The sequence below is a fragment of the Mesoplodon bidens genome, assembly GCF_964165515.1.
Source record: "Mesoplodon bidens genome assembly, chromosome: 1".
In the NCBI taxonomy this organism is placed as follows: Eukaryota; Metazoa; Chordata; class Mammalia; order Artiodactyla; family Ziphiidae; genus Mesoplodon; species Mesoplodon bidens.
The window spans coordinates 7577559-7598164 of NC_138176.1; the positions used below are offsets into that span (position 1 = coordinate 7577559).

The window sequence follows — 20606 nt, forward strand, 5'->3', positions numbered from 1 at the left end:
GCTTGGGGTTCTCATCCCAGTGCCTGGCTCTTGTTTCCAGGGATCGCCGTATGCAACATCCCATCCGCGGCAGTGGAAGAGACGGCCGACTCCACCATCTGCCACATCCTGAACCTGTACCGGCGGAACACGTGGCTGTACCAGGCGCTGCGGGAAGGCACGCGGGTGCAGAGCGTCGAGCAGATCCGGGAGGTTGCCTCGGGGGCAGCCCGCATCCGCGGGGAGACGCTGGGCCTCATTGGCTTCGGTACGTGCGCCTGCTCCGCAGGGACCGCCTGGGGGAGGCAGGCCTGGCCCTGGAAGTCGGGGTGCGCTGCAGCCGTGCCTGTGGGAGGAGCTCGCTCGGGCCGGAGGAGGTCCCTTGCCCTTGGCCGAGCTGCCTGGGGTGGGAGGTCAGAGGTCAAGACTGACCAGGGAACTCGCCCGGAGGTAAGATCTGGGCTGCTTCTGGAAGAATGGGTCTGACGTCAGCGGGAGGGCGCCCCCAGGAAGGCGCGTAACTGCCCTGGGTAGAGGGTGAGGGGCTGGTAGCTGAGTGTAGACCCAGGCAGTGGGCAAGGCCCACCTGCAGGTGCCAGGTGGGGGTGGCATTGGAGTCACTGAAGGATTTTTACGCCGGAAGGTGGCGCGGTCAGGTCAGCAGCTTGGAAAGCTCACCCAAGAGGGGGCATGGTAAGGCCTCTGTCCGCGGTGACACGGCGGGCGGCCCTGGGAGTGCCTGGGGCCGGTTCCTCAGGAGGAGGTGCGCCGCGATGGAAAGCAGCCTGGCTGCCACGGCTGTTGGCAGCACTGGGCCCTGAGTCAAGCCCCGACTCGGCAATCGGGAGCTGGCCGGGTGGGCTTGCTCGTTGCTGAATCTCAGTCCCACCGCTCACCGGCTCTGCGACCCTGAGGACAGGGCTCGACCTCTCTGCGTCAGTTTCCGATCTGTAAATCGGGAATGAGTGTTACACGGTTGCTGCCTGGAAGCACACGGGTGCATTGTGACTGCAGGGCTTGGCTTCCAGAAGGCCCCCCAAGCTGCCAGTCAGCTGTCAGCTTGGAGCTCTGTTTCCGAATAACTGAGGGCAGGACCTCTGGGACGGCCACAGCGCCTCCTCGTCCCGCAAGCTCGTCCAGGAGGCCCGGGTACCAGGAGGCCCGGGTACCGGCTGGAACAAGTAGAAGGAGCTGGGCTTCTTCCAGGAGCGCACATCTTTCCAGCACCCGGGTCTGAGTGCTAAGAGCCCAGGTTTCAGGGGTGATCACACTCAGGAAGCTAATCCTTTCGCAAAAGAGTCTGTCTTCATTTTTCTGGAGCGGAAGATACAATATGACTCAGACATGCTGGTGCTCTGTGAGCCGCAGCGCCCTCTGCTGGTGCCCGCGGGGCTTCCCACCGCTCTGGGAAGTGGGTCTTGGAGACGGTTCTTGGAACAACGTGCGTTCTTAAGCCGATGCACAGGCCTCAGGTGGGCCCTGGCCAGGGTGCAGAGCCTCACCTTGCGAGTGGCCCGGCCACGTGGTAGAACAGTTGTTTCCAGGGCGTCTGACCGCAGCCATCACAGCAAGTTCTTACGGGGGACGTTGCTTCGGCTGAACCCTTTGCCATGCATCTTTTGAAGGCCGGTCCCGTGATTCCAGCCCTGTTTACTCAAGACTGTAAGCAAGGCACTGCCACAGCCCCGGTGCCCCCCTGCACACTGGGTTTTTCCTTGCTACCTTTCCTGGTCTCTCTGGAGCCTCCCAGAACTGTACGCAGAGCTGAGGCAGGAGGCGGCACGGTCATAGGCGGCCTCACGCCCCTGCTGCCGTCCTGTTTGGGGCTGAAAGCCTCCGCTTGCCTAAGAGTCGGCCGAGAAGCAGCAGCAGAGCCTGGGGTGTGCAGCAAGTTCCCCCAAAGCCAGCTCATGCTGCCGTGCGGGGGCCTGGACGGGGCGCTGTTGCGAGCTTGACCCCAGCCCGGGCTGGCGGTGGGTACTGCTCAAGGCCAGCCTCCGGGTTGGGAACAAGCATGAAAAATCTGAAGGGAAAGCCTGCCAACAGTGACAGTATTTTTATTTTATCTTTTTAAGGCCAAGGCAATTGGGTTCTCCTCTCTGAGGCTGGGTTTTGATCAAGTCAGTCAGAGAATTCATCATCAGGTCTTGCAAAATTTAGTCAGGAAAACCCCATGGCTGAAGGAGAGCCAGTGGAAAGATGGGGGTTCGTGAATTGATGAAAAGCCGAGCCACGGGGAAGGCGGTGGTGACTGGCCGTGGCTCTCCGCCCCGGGCAGTGCCGCCGGGACCCCATCCATCTCCCGTGAAAGTGTGTTAGGACGCGGGGGGGAGGAGGGCAGCTAAGGGCCGGCAAAGCGGGGGGGTGGCGGGTATGCTGGTGCTGGCCGTGAGCCCCCGCCGCCGCGTGGTGGGGCGCTTGGTTCCAAACCTCGGGTACATCAGAGGGGGGTCTTTGGGTCCCTTCCCGCCCCTGCCATCGTGCTGGCTCCTCTGCAGTGCGGCTCTACTTCCTGGCTCCCCGTGTCCAAGTGGTGACACTGAAGAGGGATGGCACGAGGGGTGTGACCGCGGGCGACCCTGCAGCTGTCCCTCCTGATCAGAACGGCCTTATCAGAGCTTTGCCTCCAGACCATGGCGGTGGTGGAAGTGCCGCCCACTTGGATTGCAGTTTCAGCAGGAGGCGGTGGCGATCCGCCACCCCACCGCCCTCCCTCCCGCGGGCTTCCCGTCTTCCCGTCTTCCTCCTGCACATTTGAGCGATGGTTTTCGAGCCAGGTTTACTCTGCGCTCTCCCCAAATCAGCCCCTCCAGGTATCATTCACACCATTTTGTGTTCAAGCTGAAAACTGCTCTGGGAAGCAAGAGGCGCCGTCCATGGGGGTCAGCGGGTTTGCGCAGATGACGGCCACTCAGGAGTCAGGGAAGCCTTCGCGTCCTGTTAGGCGACGTCGCTGTCTAACTTGCTGGAGGCCTGACCCGCGCTCCACACGTGCTCAGAGCCCCACCTCTCAGCCAGAGCACTTCCCCACATCCATCGGTGCTCAGGCCAGACTGCAGTGGTCCGTTTCGATCACTGGTCGTGAGCAAACCTGGTGGCAGTTACACAAGAGAACAGTCCCTGTTTGACACAGCAGTAAAGAGATGAAGCTCAGGTTAAGAAGCCCCCTACGTAAGCAAACAAGTAGGGGAAAGAGAAATAGGAAGGAGATACGTCGGTGATGGCTGGGAGCCGGCACGTGGAGTTCACTAGGTTGTTCTCTCTAGTTATGTCTATGTTTGAAAATGTGCATAATAGGAACTTGAAAAAAAAACCAACTACTCTGGTAGCAAGTACAGGTGATAAGCGCCGCCCTGCTCACCCAGGAGCGTTGGCCCGGCTCCGGCCCCCGTGACCTGGGGAGAAGTGCTGGCCTCGGGGGGCACCAGGCCCTGGGCGTTCGGTTCTCCCAGCACCACCACAGATTGGGTCCGACTGCCAGAAGTGCTGGGGGCAGCAGAGCTGCGGCTGGGCGCCACGCAAGGTCCCGGCCTCGGGACGCGCGTCGGCCGGAGGCGCGGGGGCCTCGCTCACCTGGACGCTCTCTCTCTGCACAGGTCGCACGGGGCAGGCGGTTGCTGTTCGAGCCAAGGCCTTTGGATTCAGCGTCATATTTTATGACCCCTACTTGCAGGATGGGATAGAGCGGTCCCTGGGCGTGCAGAGGGTCTACACCCTGCAGGACTTACTGTATCAGAGCGACTGCGTCTCCTTGCACTGTAATCTCAACGAACATAACCACCACCTCATCAATGACTTTACTATAAAGCAGGTAAATTGAAATAAATGGTCTCAGACCCTGGAAACTTCTGTCAGAACCAAAGGGGGAATGGGAAACAGTCCATGGACACACCAGTGAGCGGGAAAGAAAGTCCCCCGAGACATCAGCAAGGAGCTGGGCGGGGCCCCCTCCGTGAGATGGGCCGTGGTGAGCGGGGAGGGGCAGGACCCGGCCCAGGACCCAGCAGGGCCCTGCTCTGACCAGGCCTGGCCTCCAAGACAGCCAGTCGACAGGTCACGGCTCCCGCGGCCCCAGCTTGCAGCCCTCTCTCGGGGTCAGCGGGAGCGGCCCCCTGGCCCCCCGCTGTCACCGAGGCTCCGCACTCCCTTCCCCCGCAGCCGCCGCACGCGCATCGAACACCCAGACCCGCTACCATCCACTGCCGCGGCTCTTCTTCAAACCTGGGTGCAGGCTCCTCCCAAGGCGGCAGCGGCAGCGGCGGCACCCGTTTACCAGCTTTTCCCTCCCCCTCGCAGATGAGGCAAGGAGCATTCCTAGTGAACGCGGCCCGCGGCGGACTGGTGGATGAGAAAGCCTTAGCCCAAGCCCTCAAGGAAGGCAGGATACGAGGGGCGGCCCTCGACGTGCACGAATCGGAGCCTTTCAGGCAGGTTTGGTAGCTCAGGGCTCGCGCAGGAACTTGCAGGAGCCCCACTGTGAACTCGGGGCAGCTTCCCAGACGGGTCCTGGGTGGGCACCTGGAGGCCAGGTGTACAGCCTCTGCTCTTCTGAGGTCTGTGCTGTATTCGCACCAAGTATAAAAGGGCCAGAAGTTCCCCCAAGGATGATCAGAAAGGGGAGAGGCAGAAAGAAAAACGGTGGTGGCCAAGAGCAGGCTTTTTCTGTCCCCTGGATCACTCTGGCTGGAGGCAGGCTAGTCGGCCCTCCCTAGAATTGTTCCTTCTTTCCGAGTCCCTGATGACGCCTGACGCTAATTACAGTTTTATGAGTATGTTCTTAAAGTCCCAACCCTTAGGAAACAAGAGTGCAGAATCCCCCTCTGTTTTATCTGCGTAGCCAGCATTCCACACGGCCAAGGGCTCCCTTTGGACGAGCAGGGCAGGGAGTGACGTGCGTTGTTTTTCTCACCTACTGTGTTTTTTGTATACTCATCTAGCTTTGCTCAGGGTCCCCTGAAAGACGCACCGAATCTCATTTGTACGCCCCACACGGCCTGGTACAGTGAGCAAGCCTCACTGGAGATGAGGGAGGCGGCCGCCACCGAGATCCGCCGGGCCATCACAGGTGAGCCCTCCGCCGCGCTAGCCGCCTCTGATCCCGGTGACGGACACGCGGAAGGGGGCGTGGGGCTTTGCTGCGGGCAGAGGTGGTCTCTAGGTGTCAAGTTGAAGAAATTCGGAATGAGTTGGGCCCCGTTTCTTTCAGGGGAAGCCAACTCCCTTTTGTATTAGCCAGTGCGAGTCTCGCAAACCTGGACGGGGAGCCCCAGGGGGAGCCGTGGGCAGCTCCCTTCTGTTTGGCCGAAGCCCAGTGTGGTTCAGGCCCTGGAACAAGTCATATGTTGTGGAAGTACAAGGGCCGGCCCTTCCTATCAAAGAGTAAGAGACTTGTGTTGTAGCTTGTTCCCGCATAACAGAGGAGTATAACATTTAAGTCATTGTGACCTTGAAAAATACGTATGATTACTTTTAATCATTCTTATTCCAGGTCGCATCCCAGAGAGCTTAAGAAACTGTGTGAACAAGGAATTCTTTGTCACAACAGCTCCCTGGTCAGTAATAGATCAGCAAGCAATTCATCCAGAGCTCAATGGTGCCACATACAGGTGAGGCGAGGAATGGGCTGAGCCCTGCTCCCTGGGGGAGGGCGGAGACGGGGGACTTGGGGACGTTAAGCCAAGCTGAGCGCTAGTGGGAATGACACACTGTCCCCTCCTCTCGGTTCTCCCATTCCTCACTTCCGTGGAACAAACATAGTTTGGGGACCGAGCAGAGAAGTGGAATTCCTATTTTAAAGGGGGTGCGGGGTACGGTGGGGTTGTGCATTCCCCAGCGGGTCTGAATCACTGTTCATTCCGAAGCCGCTTGAAAACCAGAGGGTTTCTAGGCAAAAAGGTTCAGAAAAGGTCATCAAGGAAGAGGGCCTGATTTTGTTTTCTAACTTGAACCTTGTGTCCAAGGAGAGCATTCTGGCCAAAGTCCAGTCCATTTGACGGGGGCGGCGGGGGGGGGGGGGCTTGTTTCTCTGTGAAGCAGGAAGTTTGACCCCAAGGGCACGTGACAGTGACAGAGTTTGGGTGTGACTGAGACAAGAGAACCTGCACTGGGGACACGAGCCAGGACCCTTGGAAGGGACCAGGGGTTTTGTCTGTGGTCGTTTTCCATGGTTCTCTGGCCGGTTGCAGGGAAATAGCTCCTCCCCCATAAAGGAGAGAAGCTGCAGCGTAGAGTTCCAGAAGGGAACTTTTGTTTTGCTTACTCTGACCCAGGATTGCCTCACCTTGGCAGTACTGGGCCAGATGTCCCGTGCCTTGTAGGATGTATAGTGCAGCCCTGGCCCCCACCCGCTAGATGCCGATAGCACCTCCCACTCCCAATGGTGACAACTAAAACCGCCCCCCAGACACTGCCCGAGATCCCTGGTTTTGAACCGCTGCTCTAGGGGGCGATTAAATATAGTCTGTGTAAAAGGACCCATACATGAAAGCTCCTACTCTGGGCAAAGCAGCTAAGCGGTTTCTCCCCAAGTCACGTGGCTTTATTTACATGCAGCACGTTCTGTTAAAGTCCCACTTGTGTTTTACCCTCATACGCATTTTCAAGCATCACTCGAGCCCAGCACAGCACCAGATTGGACTCCCCTGTTTGTCCGTGTTGGTGGCCTCCCCTTTAAGGGCCACGTCCTAATTATTCCTCTAGACAGAGCAAGGCTCCTTGGCCCCTTGGAAAACTGCTTGTGCTGGAGGGTTGCAGCTCACAGGGATCCGGTTCATCACAGTCCTCCGGGCCAGTCCCTGACCAGCGTCACTGTAACAGGCCGAGACACCGTCCCCCTTACCACAGGTTTGAAGGGTCTTATAACTTGGCGAGGAAGGACTGATTCCAAAGCCCCTGCTTCATAAGTATGTTTTGTCCTCAGTGTTCAGATACAGAGTCCCATCTGTGCACAGCCATTCCCGTGCCTGCAGGATAAGGTGAGGCCACGTCCAGGTGCCCTCCAGGTACCCTCGGAGGGCAGGCGTCCTGCCCGTCACCAGCTCACCATCTCCCCTGCTGCTGCCTTGTCCCCTCCCACATCTAAGTTTACGGGAGCCAGTAACTAACCAGTCTAGGAAGTCACACTTCGCAAGCGTACCTCATGCCGTGTGTTAGGAAATCATCAAAGCCTTTGATATAACGGATGAATACTTTCTAACGCAGCCGGAAAACTTGGAGTTTATTCTGTCCAAAACGTTTTCCAAATGCGACACGGTTTCCCCACACACAATTAGTACAGTCTACTGCTGTTGCCTAAAAGCTACAAAATTAGTGCTTTGATTGGACTAAATAGGCTTTGTTGTTTATGAATTAGATGTCCATGTTTAAATTTTCTATGTAGATTTCTCCTTGCTTTGGAGGTAGGAAGTATGACAACCCATTCCATAAAAAAAGGCAGAGCTTGGCAGCTTCTGGGGCCTGAACTTAACCGGCCCTTTCTCTTGTGCCCGCCCTCCCTAGATACCCGCCAGGCATCGTGGGCGTGGCTCCAGGAGGACTTCCTGCAGCCATGGAAGGGATCATCCCCGGAGGCATCCCGGTAACCCACAACCTCCCCACGGTGGCACACCCTTCCCAAGCTCCCTCTCCCAACCAGCCCACAAAACACGGGGACAATCGCGAGCACCCCAACGAGCAATAGCAGAGAGTGACGGAAGGTAATCGTTCAGATACACCTGGGACCAAGAGACAGTGGAAAATAGATGAACTAAGAGAAAAGGAAGTTGTTGACAGTCTTTTTAACTGACCCTGGACATACGCATCATTGACGTTGCAGTGTTAAAACTACAAGAGCTCGAAGCCGAGACGTGGGAAAACTGAAGATGTCGTCTGCTTGCGGAGGCGCTGAGAGAGACTAGGACGTGATTTATTAACGACCAACTTCTGTTATTGTGTGTTAAGTTTTTCATCTGTGCATCAAATCACAAAGAATAAATAGATCTTTTTCCTTTATCAGTCCCTTGGACACAGCAGGTCCTGAACACCTTGCTCTAGAATGTTGCATCAGGAGTTCCAAACATCAAAATAAAAAATATTAAGAGGAAATCCCCATCCTATGACTCTAGTCCCTTCGGTCCACGGGGGCTGGTTACCTCTTTTGCTAATAGGAAGATTAAATTACTACAAAATGGGGAGAAAACTGTTTGCCTGTGTTACACAACCGCGAGCATAGGATTGAAGACAGTACAGGCTCCTGTACAGAGAAGTCTCTCCCATCTGAACTGCATACTGAGCGGGCAAGTTGGTTGTGAGTTCAGTAAAAACCCTCTGATGATGCAAAAAAAAAAAAAAAAAAAGTATTAAGTTTCACAAGCTGTTTGTACTCAAATATATTTTCTCAGTTTCAGATCCTCAGCTATTTTATTGAGTGGAAAGTCTTGAACTGAAAGGGTTCAAGAAGAATAATGTTGCATTTCCTTATGTCTCAGGAAACACTTTTTATGGTAACTTGTCAGATTGTCTATGAACAAACCCACTTTTTTAGACATTGATAAAGTCTTCTTTTCTTCACGTGATATTTTATACAAGAACACTTCAGGTGTGTTATTAGATGTGACTGATTTTAACAAATCCTATTAGATTTGTATCAACTAGTTACATGTTATATTCATAGTCTTTTGTGAATCATCGCCTTTTTGTTTAAAAAGATGGCCTATTTTGAGCCTTTGTATAGGTACATTCCTGTTTTTGTGACAAAAGAAACCTTTAAAACTGTCCCAAACAGAAAAATAATGGCTATCAGAAATATGTTTTGTTTTAGTGTGAGTTACCGTTACTGTATTTGTTTATTGTAAAGGTGGACATTTAGCGTTCAGTGCAGTTTTCAATAAAAAGTAATAAAAATTTCTGTTAAGCTCTGAAATTCAAGTACAACTCACCAGTGTAAAAGTTCTCTCCTTGAGATGTTTAAAGGCAACTGCATTTTCAATTAGCCAGTTTCCCAACCCTTGTTATTCCGAGGCTCCACGGTTTACAGTACTTTTCTATCATCCGCCTATTCCATAACCAGACGCAAGAATGCTGATAATTACTTCATGTGATAGTTTAATTGAAAAAATCAAAACTTCACATAAGTCCATCCTTATCAAATCATGCCATCCTTAAGACAAAATAGTGGGTTAGAACTAAGTCAATTCAAGAAACAAAATTGGTCAAGTTTTAGAATTTTGATTTTAATTTACCCAAAAGCAAAATTATCTGGCTCAAGCATTAATGCAGGAAGGGAGGTGAATCTCAAAAAAAAAATTTTTTTTTAATGATATTTACAAAGAAATGTTGCAAAATAATTAATTAACATCAGCCATTTCCATAGGTTAGGAGCTTTCCGTTGATTTTATGGGTCTTCCTTCTCAAATAGCATTAAACCCCTTACTACTAGCGATATCTGCACATGTCAGTCACGTCCAACAATTCCAGGTACCGAACTCCTTTTCAGCCGCCTCCCCCCACCCTTTCCCATTTAAAAAAAGAGTCACGGCCACTTAAAGCATCAACCTCCTCACTCATTTTAAGGTGGTGGTCCCATCCCAACTCTCCCATGAAAAATTACACTGATGCCACCTGACACGGATAGAGAGATCCTGGACAGAGACGGAGCAAATGGGTTACTGACCTATCACTCCGGGCAGCAGAGCGGCAGCTCAAGATCATCTTCACAACCACGTGTCAACCACTTGTCAAACAGGCAATCAGTGAGGGGGTGACGTATGCACAAAAAGGAGACCCCAACCGCTTATGCACAGCAATAGTCCCTTAACACAGATTAAGTCTGTGACACGATGAGCCTAAAAGCCAAAAACATAAAAAGGTCCAAATCCATGGTGCACCTGGGTTGTAACTGACAGAAAACACCACACTGTATTCTCCCTAGAAAAAGAACCATGAAGTCCATACAGTTAAAGGTATTACTGTCCGGAGTCAACCAAAAGACATACAGTATCTGTCACCCTGCCATATATAATCTGAGAAAGGACTGCAAACTCTATCTTAGGACAACAGTTATGGCTGTTTGATAGTTCAAGAGCTTAACATAGCATTGATTCACCAAAATGTTGGCCTTTACCAGCCAATCTGCTGTGAAAACCATTTAAAGCCCCATCCCTGTCTGGAGCCTAAGAAATGGAGTCATATATATATATATATATATATATATATATATATATATATATATATATATAATTCTTTCCCACAGGGAAGAATGCTGTACCTGTTAAACTAGATGTGGTCAGGGTCACTGATCTATAAATAAATAAATAAAGAGGCACCTCAGGGGACACACCACGCAGCAAACACAACACACGGAGGCTAAGGCTAAAGACCGAGGCTGCAGTTTCCTAAACAGCACTGACTGTAACGTAGACCCTAGCAACTAGACGCTTTTCCCTCAAACATTTCTCTTCGGCTTCTTCAACTGGGAGAGCAGTTTTTGCTTAACGGCAACTAGAACAGGATGTCTGGCCACTAAAGAATTCTCTCCCTATATATGGAGAAAAGTTTATAGGGATGCTGTGCTATGTAATCAGAATGGCAGCCTTCTAAAAAATTAATTCTGTCCAAAATGAAAGCAAACCATAGAATCAATTTGTAAGAAAACATTAACCATTTGAAACAGTAACATACACCATTATTACATCAAAATTCATTCATATGGAATCAAATTGCAAATATTTTTCCTGCAAGTTCTAGCATGCAGCAAAAGCGATCATCCTGGGAACACGTTTCAAGGAGTGTTCAGAGAGGGAAGAAAGAACTGAAGAGATGACATCTCATAGGTAATTTTCTATTTTTAGTATTCCAGCATCAAATCTGAGGTTGTGCACATTTCAATAGCATCTAAACAGAACTCAGAAGAAAACAAGAAAATATTTCAAGGTTTTCACAGCCTTTTCATCAAAGGGAAGGAAAATTTGTGTGTGTGTGTGTGTGTGTGTGTGTGTGGCTTCTTTCCAAATTCCTTGCCACATCAATAGTCTACAAAGTGCTTACCAGGACACTAAGTCTTTTTGTGTTCCTGAGATAGGTCTGAAATTTTTACCCAGTTTTGAATGTATACCTGAAGTGGTCAAATAATACTTTTTGTAGAAAGTTTTCCTACCTAAGATTATAGTCTTAACTTTAAGTAAGAATGGCCACAATTAACCAACATGCAAAAATTCTCAGACTACTCACTGAGAAATTCATTATACAATGCATTTACCACCTTACTGCCTTCTTAAATCTTTATTCTATACTGAACTGTGATATTCCCAATTAGCCCAAGCAAAGGCATGCCTTTCTAACACAATTTGCTTAAAGCAGAGTTGATGATAAAAGACAGTTAAGAATCCACAGACCCTGTGCATGGCACCCTGGGAGAGTATAACATTGTCAACAGAGTCAAGTGGGCAAATTTCACACAATTCATTCAGTTACATACGAGTGGGCCGGCTCCCCCGAGCACTCCCCCGCCAGCACTCCCCTCACATCCACCAAATAACTATTCACAAAGAGACTGCTGCCCAGAGTCTGGTAGAAGAAGCCCCAGCTTAAGGGCACTCTTCCAAACAAATAAATACCTAAACACTGAAAAGGGGCATATCAGAAACTTTAAAAAAGACAAAATAATAGAAACCAAAACCCTTTCCAAAACAAGGGAACGATGTCTATGCAAAGTTTGCTCAATAAAAAATCCTTACTTTTCTTACAGTTTGTTCCTTAAAGATTTGGTTTTATTTTATTGGGCACAACAGGAACTAAATTATTAATAAAAATAAAAGCTTGTTTTTATTTTTATGTTTTGCTGTGGATAATTTGTACAAAAAGTTTCCAAATCTCTAACGAGCTCTGGTGAGAAATCATGTAAAATGGATCTTTTAAGATGCAAGTAGAACGCCAGGTTCTACTTAAAAAAGAATTCTCTCAAAGGAACAAAGACTGATCTGCCATGTGCTTTTGGAGGTGCCCATGCTGGAAAAAACTTCTCAATACTATGAAGATGCTGGGTACAACTTTTCCTATTACACAACTTCTTACACAACCACATGCGTTACATTTATAGACAGATTTACAATTTGAAAGGAAAAAAGTTCTGTCTTAATAAAATTCATTTTTTTACAAACTGCAGTCCAAAGTTCTGTCTCCTCACACAGCAGACGCATCATCTCCGTTGGGTGTGGATCAGAAAAACCCTTCTAAGCAGATCCTGCCAGATTCGCTTCATTCCGTGCCATGCGCTCTGCCTGGAGCACCACGGTAACCCGGAGGTCACCACGGTAACCCGGAGGTCACCACAGAGCCGGTACCTTGCTCTTCTTCTGCTCTTTGATTCTTTTCATTCATCTTCATCATCTTCGTCTTCCTCCCCATCAGACAGGGATGTACAAGGCCGGATCTGTCGGTAGCGGTCAAGCCATTTTTCTACCATTTGCGTGACCAGAGGGTGATTTCGCCGCCGAGAGCTCTTCTGCATGGCCACGAGGACTCCTCCCTCAGTCACACAGCAGTCCAGCCACTCCCTGAGCAGCTTTTCTTGCTGTTCCTCATTACCTAGCTTTTAGAGGAATGTGAAGAAGACGGAAAATAATACAACAGATCAGAGACTTGACAGGAAATATTTAACAGAAACCTACAGCTGGTATGATTAATGAAAAAGGCCAGAGCAACGAAGTGCTTCAACGTGGTTTCCACCTCTCATCAATTTTATGTTTAAAACCCAGTTTCCTCTGGTTAAATAGAAAAAAACATCAGTGGGAAAATTCACAGGAAAACCTAGAGGGAAGAATAGCCTAGTAATAAGTTAATTTGTTTGATATAATAGCAAAAAGCAAATGTTATCTAATAAGCTGATCCTGGCAAAGAAAAAGCTAGAAAGAGAAAGTTGCAGCTTCAAACAGAACAAGGTAAGTTTACTCAATGTATAGACGCCTAAGTTACAAAAATTATCTATGAACTTTTTTCTTAATATCACGGTTATAAAAAGTTTATAATTATTACTAGTATATGAAATAAAAGACCAATAATTTTATAAGAATTTGGGCTTTCTGAGAGCGCTCTTTTACACATTCTCGCCACCTCCCCCGCCGGGCGCGCACCACCCTCTCCCCCGCAGCTCCAGTGACCTCCCACCTGGCGTCCTGCTCCTGTTCCCACCACTGCCCAGGTATCTAGTCTCAACCGAGTTGCCAGTATTCCTCTTCTGGGCAAACTGGCTGTTGGCTCCCCAGCTTACCCCGAATAAAGCCAAAGATTTAAAAGACCGCTGACGACCCCATGCCACCCCTTAACCTCTCAGCCTCGTCTCTCCCCCCTTGCCCAATCCCCACAAACCACACTGGCTTGAACTTCCCTCTACCTACAACTCTCTTCCCCCAGATTCCGCAAGACTCCTTCCTCTTTCAGGTCTCAATTCAGGCGTCACCTCCTCAGTGATGCCTTACCTTGGGCCCCTGGTGGCCCCCTCATCCCCCTCACCCCATCTTTTTACTTTTTCTCCTCAGCACTCAGCACTACCTGAGGGCTAGGACTTTGGTCTTCACTGCTTTATCTCTGCACAACACATCCTACACAGCCGTTCTGAAAAGATCAATTTCAAAGTCTGTCTGACCAGGATTTATAGACAGCGACGACTACTACGACCAAATTCAAAATTGTAAGTGGTAGTACAGATAATACTGCCCCTGAAAGACACACTAGGCTGGGTTCTGGTACACTGCTGCTACGTTAAGTAATTAATACAAGAAACAGGCTTCTTACCTCCTGAGCAGAAAGAAAGTGCACATGGAGTAACTTCCTTTCACTGTCAACCAGAGGCAGAAATGTAATGGTGACATCGTCATCGGTGTTCAGGTTAGCACCAGCACCTCGGTTACCATAGCCGTCATTTTCCATGGCAACCAAAGCAGAGAAGTGGCCCCTTGTATAGCCCAGAGCAATCGGACTTTTCCAACAAAAACTCTGTTCCCACAACAAAGGCAAATACACCCCTGGAAAGAGGGAAGAAAGTCACAATGAGATTTTCAGGATGTGACCGCAATGTGCATTAAACTAATAAACACGAAAGTTCCAAAACACTCACGAGAGTGGCTTACCTTGAAACCGAGTATATCCCAAAGTTTCTCCCCGGAAACTTTTATAATATTTTACTCCATAAACTATAATTGGTCGTCTAAGAATATGTGCAAGTACAAAAATGTGGGTCTGTTCCAAACTTGCTCCAGGCTGTACAGAACAAAATAAAGGAAAGCAAATTCTCTTTAAAACATTTATTACCACCCCGGAAAACCGATGTGTATAACACAACGCTACCCTCCTTCATTACACTATCTCAATTCATTTAAAAAATATAGTAATACTACTGTCAAACTAAAGAGTTTGATTCCTCAAATAGCAAAGTCCAATGAAAGAAATCTGCAAAGTTTATGTACAGGTATCCTTCATTATCCAAACTCAAGAACTGAACACATTTGGTTAAATACTGATTTCAGAAACAAGAGATTCAGACAGCAAAGGAAGGTTGATTTATATAACTGCCTTCTGGTTAAGTTACTTGTGAAAGTACTACCTACAGCAAGGTCCACCCGAAGTAAGCTTCGTTATTTGACACAAATAATAATGAGCTTCGTTATTTCACACAAACATAAATGGCTGCCACACAAACATAAATGGCTGCATCACCTAAGGCAAGAACATGCAACAGGTCTCCCTTCCCCCCTATGATGATTCCAACGGCACCTTTACAGGAGGTACATGTCTCAGGTGTAAAAGTCACTGTGAACCCTGCCCAAATGGCCCAAAGACAGCAGGTACTTCCCTCAGAGGGTACTAATGAATTATGATGCCTTCTGCCAAGAGAAGAAGTGGTTTGTTGTGCATATATTTGAAGTTTACAGTTAAGTATATTAATATGCTTCATAAAATAAAACTAGCGTGAGGGACAGCCCTACACAATACATCCATAAAAGTTCACTCCCAAGTTAGTTGCTCATTCCTGTCCACGGCACCTTCTCCTTGGCCTACGTCACGTGGACAGGGGCCCCTCACCTGGGGAGCCTTATGAAGATCACAACTTGATCCTCAGGGGCCTGACAGCTCAGCATCAGCACCCACTACTAGCACAGTGATCTTGGGGAAGTGTCCCCTCGGACACAGAATGGGAGCTAACCTGCAGGTAGGTAAAACAGGCATAAAGCCACCACTTTTAAAATTTTTAATTTATTATTTTTTAAAAGTTTTATTGGAGTCGAGTTGATTTACAATGAATGTCGTGTTAGTTTCTGCTGTACAGCAAAGTGAATTGTTATACACATACCTATATCCACTCTTTTTTAGATTCTTTTCCCATATAGGTCATTACAGAGTATTGAGTAGAGTTCCCTGTGCTACACAGTAGGTCCTTATTAGCTATCTATTTTATATATAATAGTGTGTGTATGTCAATCCCAAAAAGTCACCTTTCTGTGAGGACAATATAACTGAAGAGTAATCTGAGGAAATATTTAAGAGGTTAGAATCACCAAGTACAACTTTTATTTGGACAGTTTTTTAATCACTTAATATAAGAAACATGTTGCCTGCCCTGTTCTGCAGTGAGGACCTGCCTATGGTCCCAGAGCTGATAAACAGCAGTCACTAGAGCCCACGTCACCTGCTGCCAAGCCAAGCGCTCTTCCCTTCACGCCACACTGCCTCCCACACGGTCTGCATGTAAACCAAGGCATTCAGAGCAGCCGCCCCACTCTTCTCATAGGAGCGACGCGCCCTGAAGCACTCTTACCTGACTAGCCAGAGAGAGTATAAATGCCCAGTCTTCTTGCCACTGTTCTTCTCTCAAGGAAAAATGTAAACCAAAGCTCTGAGAATACCAGGACTCCCAGTCTTTCCAACGTGTATAAAACCTAAAAGCAACAGAGTAACAAAGAAGCCTTTCTATAAACAGTTCATTTAATGTTCCAATCATTTATTTAATGTGGTCTTTAAGCAATTCAAATGCAGAGATTAATAATTAATTTTACCTGGCTTGCAGTGTATTTTTCCAATTAAAAATGCCTCCTTTCTGCTAGCAGACATCTTTTAACATATCCTCAGACATAATTTGATTCACCACCCACCAAATTTTCATCAAAACTACAAACACTAGTGATGAGAACAGTTGATTTCAATTGTCTACTACTGGTTTACAAATTAAAAATAAAAACACTCAAAATTGTCTGAGAGGTTGGATAAAAACCAAAGACACTACATTTCTCCATTAATGAATAGTATCCACTACTTGGTCACAGACTAGAAATAGCCCATGTGTTTACAAGAATATCAAAATCACTTCCTTGAGATTTCATTAAATAAAATTATTTGATTATCACATGACAATCAAAAAAATCACTGTAACTACAAGAACAATCCCTTCTTCATGCTTAATACCTCTTTAAATACTTCAGCCTAATAAATTATGAAGACTAAAAATCAAACTAGGCCACTGGTAGACTGAATTACTAAAAGCAAAACATTCTTTTTTTTTTTCGATCTAGTATACAAATTAAATAAAGCCAGATATAATTATGCTCAAAACTGTGATCCACTGTCTTACAAAACTAACCAGCAAAGACCTCTGAAGACATTTAACCTGTTTGTAACATTACATTCCTCTCACATGTAGTGAACTATCAGAAACCCCCAATACTTTTATGTATTTGAATTCTAGGTAAAAGAATCAAAAGATCAGAAAACATTCTTTTGCTGTTGTTGAAAAGTTAAGGTATTAAATGTCTTAGTGTCACACGTTTCTTTAGAGTAACTTAATGCAGGGCTCTGTAAAAAGTAAATTAATATATTTTAGATTTAAAAAAGAATGTTACTGAGGCTTAACTCGTTTGATTAGAAAAAAAAACTTTTCTATGCCAGATAATCATAGGTTTTTTTCTTTTTAAATCAAGAATGTAAGTTTCAATGCCAAATGTTTAAAAATAAAATATGGATATTCCTCTTTTAAAAGACCTAAGATACACAGAAATATATTTCAATGCACCAATGACAAAATACATTGTTTTAGTAAGTTCGAGGAGAAATATCATGAAACACAGAAAGTTGCTGCAGTTAAGAAATTTCTTGGTTGCTGCCTAGGATCATTTTATGAATGAGATACCTAAATTTGCCAGAAATCAAATGATGACTTCACTCAAAACTCAAGACGACTGCAGAAAAAGGGTGTTCAAAGAATATATTTTAAAAATAAGCACGTTCAAATAATCACACCCACCACACAAAGACCTAAACTTTAATTCAAGCTACCTGGCTCACTGAGAACAGACAAGAAAACCAAATCCAGGAATACAAGACCAAGCGGGACAGCAAGTTTGGCTTTAACATTCAGAAGTCAAGTCCGGGCCTCCCTGGTGGCGCAGTGGTTAAGAATCTGCCTGCCAATGCAGGGGACACGGGTTTGAGCCCTGGTCCAGGAAGATCCCACATGCCGCAGAGCAACTAAGCCCGTGCGCCACAACTACTGAGCCTGCGCTCTAGAGCCCACGTGCCACAACTAATGAAGCCCGTAGTCCCCGCTCGCCACAACTAGAGAAAGCCCGCGAGCAGCAACGAAGACCCAATGCAGCCAAAAATAAATAAATTTATTTTTTAAAAAAGTCACTTCCACATTCATGGATGAATTCCACATTCAGTGCAATCTCTATCAAAATCTCAGAGGACTTTTCTGCAGAAGCTAGAACCTAAAATTTATCTAGAAATCCAAAGAATTCAGAATAGCAAAAAGAATCTTGAAAAAAGAAGTATAAAGTTGGAAGACTTATACTCCAGATTTCAAAACCTACCACAAAGCTACAATCATCAAGAAGGTCTAATGTTGGCATCAGGACAGACATACATATCAACAGGAAAACATTGAGAGTCCAGAAATAAACTTTTACTTTTATGGTCAAATACTTTTTGACAAAAGTACCAAGGCATTTGAATGGGAAAAAAAAATAAACAGTACTGGGACAACTGGATATCCATGCAAAACAGATGATTTTAGATCTTTACCTCACACCTTCAATACAAATTAGCTCAAAATGGGTCACAGACTTTAAATGTAAAAGCTAAAACTATGAAATTCCTAGATGAAAACACAGGAATAAAACTTTAAAATTTAAAAACTGTAAACTACTATAATAAATATGCTAAGGTATCTAATGGAAAAAGAGAGCATGCAAGAACAGATGGGCAATGTAAGAAGAAAGATGGAAATCCTAAGAAAGAGCAAAAAAGAAATGCTAGAGATCAAAAACACCAACAGAAATGAAGAACATTTTTGATAGGCTTATAGTGGACTGGATACAGTTAAGCAAAGAACCTCATGAAGATACATCAATACAAACCCCAAAATCTAAAAGGCAAATATAACACATATAGAAAAAAAAAAAAAAGTGAATTTCAAGTAACCATGGGACAACTACAAAAGGTATAACATACAAATGACAATAATAGAGGGAGAAAAAAGAAAGTAACGGAAGAAATATTTGAAACAATAATGACTGAGAATCTCACCAAATTAATGTCAGACACCATACCACAGATCCAGGAAGCTCAGAGAACACCAAGAAGGAAAAATGTCAGAAAAACTACACCTAGGCATATCATAATCAAACAACAGAAAACTAAAGAAAAAAGTCCTGAAAGAAGACAGAGTATAAAAAACACCTACCTGGGACTACCCTGGTGGCACAGTGGTTAAGAATCCGCCTGGCAATGCAGGGAACACAGGTTCGAGCCCTGATCCGGGAAGATCCCACATGCCACAGAGCAACTAAGCCCGTGCACCACAACTACGGAGCCTGTGCTCTAGAGCCCATGAGCCACAACCACTGAGCCCACGTGCTACAACTACTGAAGCCCGTGTGCCTAGAGTCCGTGCTCCACAACAAGAAAAGCCACTGCAATGAGAAACCTGCACAATGCAATGAAGAGTAGCTCCCGCTCGCCACAACTAGAGAAAGCCCACGCACAGCAACCAAGACCCAACGCAGCCAAAAGTAAATAAATAAATAAATTTATTTTAAAAACCCAAAAAACAAAAAACACCTGCCTATGCAGAAACAAAAGATAAGAATTATATCCGACTTTCTCAGAAACCATGCAAGCAAGAAGAGAATGAAGTGAAATACTTTAAAAACACCAACCTAGAATTCTATATCCTGTGAAATTATCCTTCAAAAGTAAAAGAGAAATAAAGTCTTTCTCAGACAAATAAAAATGGAGGGAATTTGTTGTCAGAGACCCGGTTCACAAGAAATGTTAAAAGAAGTTCTTTAGAAAGAAGGAAAATAACATAGATCAAAAATTTTGATCTACATAAAAAAAGGAAGAGCATTAAGAAATAAATTGAAGATAAAACTAAAACTTTTTATTTTTATTCTTAATTGATCTAACAGATAATAGTTTATTCAAAATAATAATATATTTGATTATGCATGCTTATGTATATATATATATTGTGTGTGTGTGCGCACATGAGCATGTGTGCAGGTATGTGCTTATGTATGCTGACATATAAGTGAAATGAATGACAATAAAGATACAAGGGACAGAAGGAAGGAATTAGGATTATTTTGTTATTATGAGGTAATGACACAACCCATGAAGTGGTACAGTGTTATTTGAAAGCGGACTTGGATTAACTGTAAAAATATACTGCAAACTCTAGGGCAACCACTAATAAAAGTCAAAAAAAGAAGTATAACTGATATGCTAAGAAAGTAGAGAAAACAGAATCATACAATGCTCAACTAGAAACATGAAAGAAAAAGAGTGAAAGACAAAAACAGGAACACAGAACAGGGCAACAGAGAGAAAACAGTTACAAACATGGCAGTTATGAATCCAACTATATCAATAACCACTTTGAATGTCAATGATCTAAATGTAATAATGCTGACAACATCAAATGCTGGCAAGGATATGGAGCAACAGGAATGCTCATTCATTGCTGGTGGGAATGCCACCTTGGAAGATCGACTGGCAGTTTCCCACAAAACCAAACACATACTCTTATTAGATAATCCAGCTGTTATGAACTTCGGTGTTTACCCAAAGGAACTGAAAATCTATGAACACACAAAGCCCTGCATGTGGAAGTTTACAGCAGCTTTATTCATAACTGCCAAAACTTGCAAGCAAAGTGTCCTTCAGAATGGATACAATGGGTACATCCAGACAAGGAAGTACTTTTCAGCATTACAAAGAAATGAGCTATCTACGCCATGAAAAACAGAGGAACCCTAAATGCATATTACAAAGTGAAAGCAGCCGATCTGAAATGGCTACAGATTGTATGACTCCAACCACATGACAGTGTGGAAAAGGCAAAAACAACAGAGACAGAAAGAAGACCAGCGGTTGCCAGAGTTAGGGAGGAGGAAAGGATGCACTCTGGCAGAGCACAGAGGATTTGGGGGCACTGAAAATACTCTCTCTGGGGGCTTCCCTGGTGGCGCACTGGTTGAGAGTCTGCCTGCCGATGCAGGGGGAGCGGGTTTGCATCCCGGTCCGGGAAGATCCCACATGCCGCGGAGCGGCTGGGCCCGTGAGCCATGGCCGCTGAGCCTGCGCGTCCGGAGCCTGTGCTC

The 20606-nt window shown here is 46.3% G+C and overlaps 2 protein-coding genes across 4 annotated transcripts in view; one reads left to right on the top strand and one right to left on the bottom strand.

Moving 5' to 3' along the window:
* CTBP2 (C-terminal binding protein 2) overlaps window positions 1-8364 on the top strand; it is a gene marked incomplete at its 5' end in the record, with an annotated part of 161111 nt that extends 152747 nt beyond the window's left edge. The window contains 6 exons of one of the 2 annotated variants that reach the window (XM_081231276.1): window positions 41-247; window positions 3576-3790; window positions 4276-4406; window positions 4917-5044; window positions 5468-5585; window positions 7477-8364. In XM_081231276.1, coding sequence (XP_081087402.1) covers window positions 41-247; window positions 3576-3790; window positions 4276-4406; window positions 4917-5044; window positions 5468-5585; window positions 7477-7657 — 980 coding nt within the window. In that variant the 3' untranslated portion in view covers window positions 7658-8364. Of the gene's footprint in view, window positions 1-40; window positions 248-3575; window positions 3791-4275; window positions 4416-4916; window positions 5045-5467; window positions 5586-7476 lie in introns of both variants that reach the window. The other variant, XM_081231275.1, reaches the window with a different exon arrangement.
* Window positions 8365-9043: 679 nt separating this feature from the next.
* Window positions 9044-20606, bottom strand: part of ZRANB1 (zinc finger RANBP2-type containing 1) — a 63311-nt gene continuing 51748 nt past the window's right edge. For both annotated transcript variants that reach the window (XM_081231298.1, XM_081231299.1), the window contains exons 7-10: window positions 15767-15887; window positions 14082-14211; window positions 13747-13976; window positions 9044-12544 (exon numbers count right to left, since the gene is read on the bottom strand). In XM_081231298.1, the coding sequence (XP_081087424.1) occupies window positions 12326-12544; window positions 13747-13976; window positions 14082-14211; window positions 15767-15887 (700 nt within the window). In that variant the 3' untranslated portion in view covers window positions 9044-12325. The remainder of the gene's footprint in view (window positions 12545-13746; window positions 13977-14081; window positions 14212-15766; window positions 15888-20606) is intronic.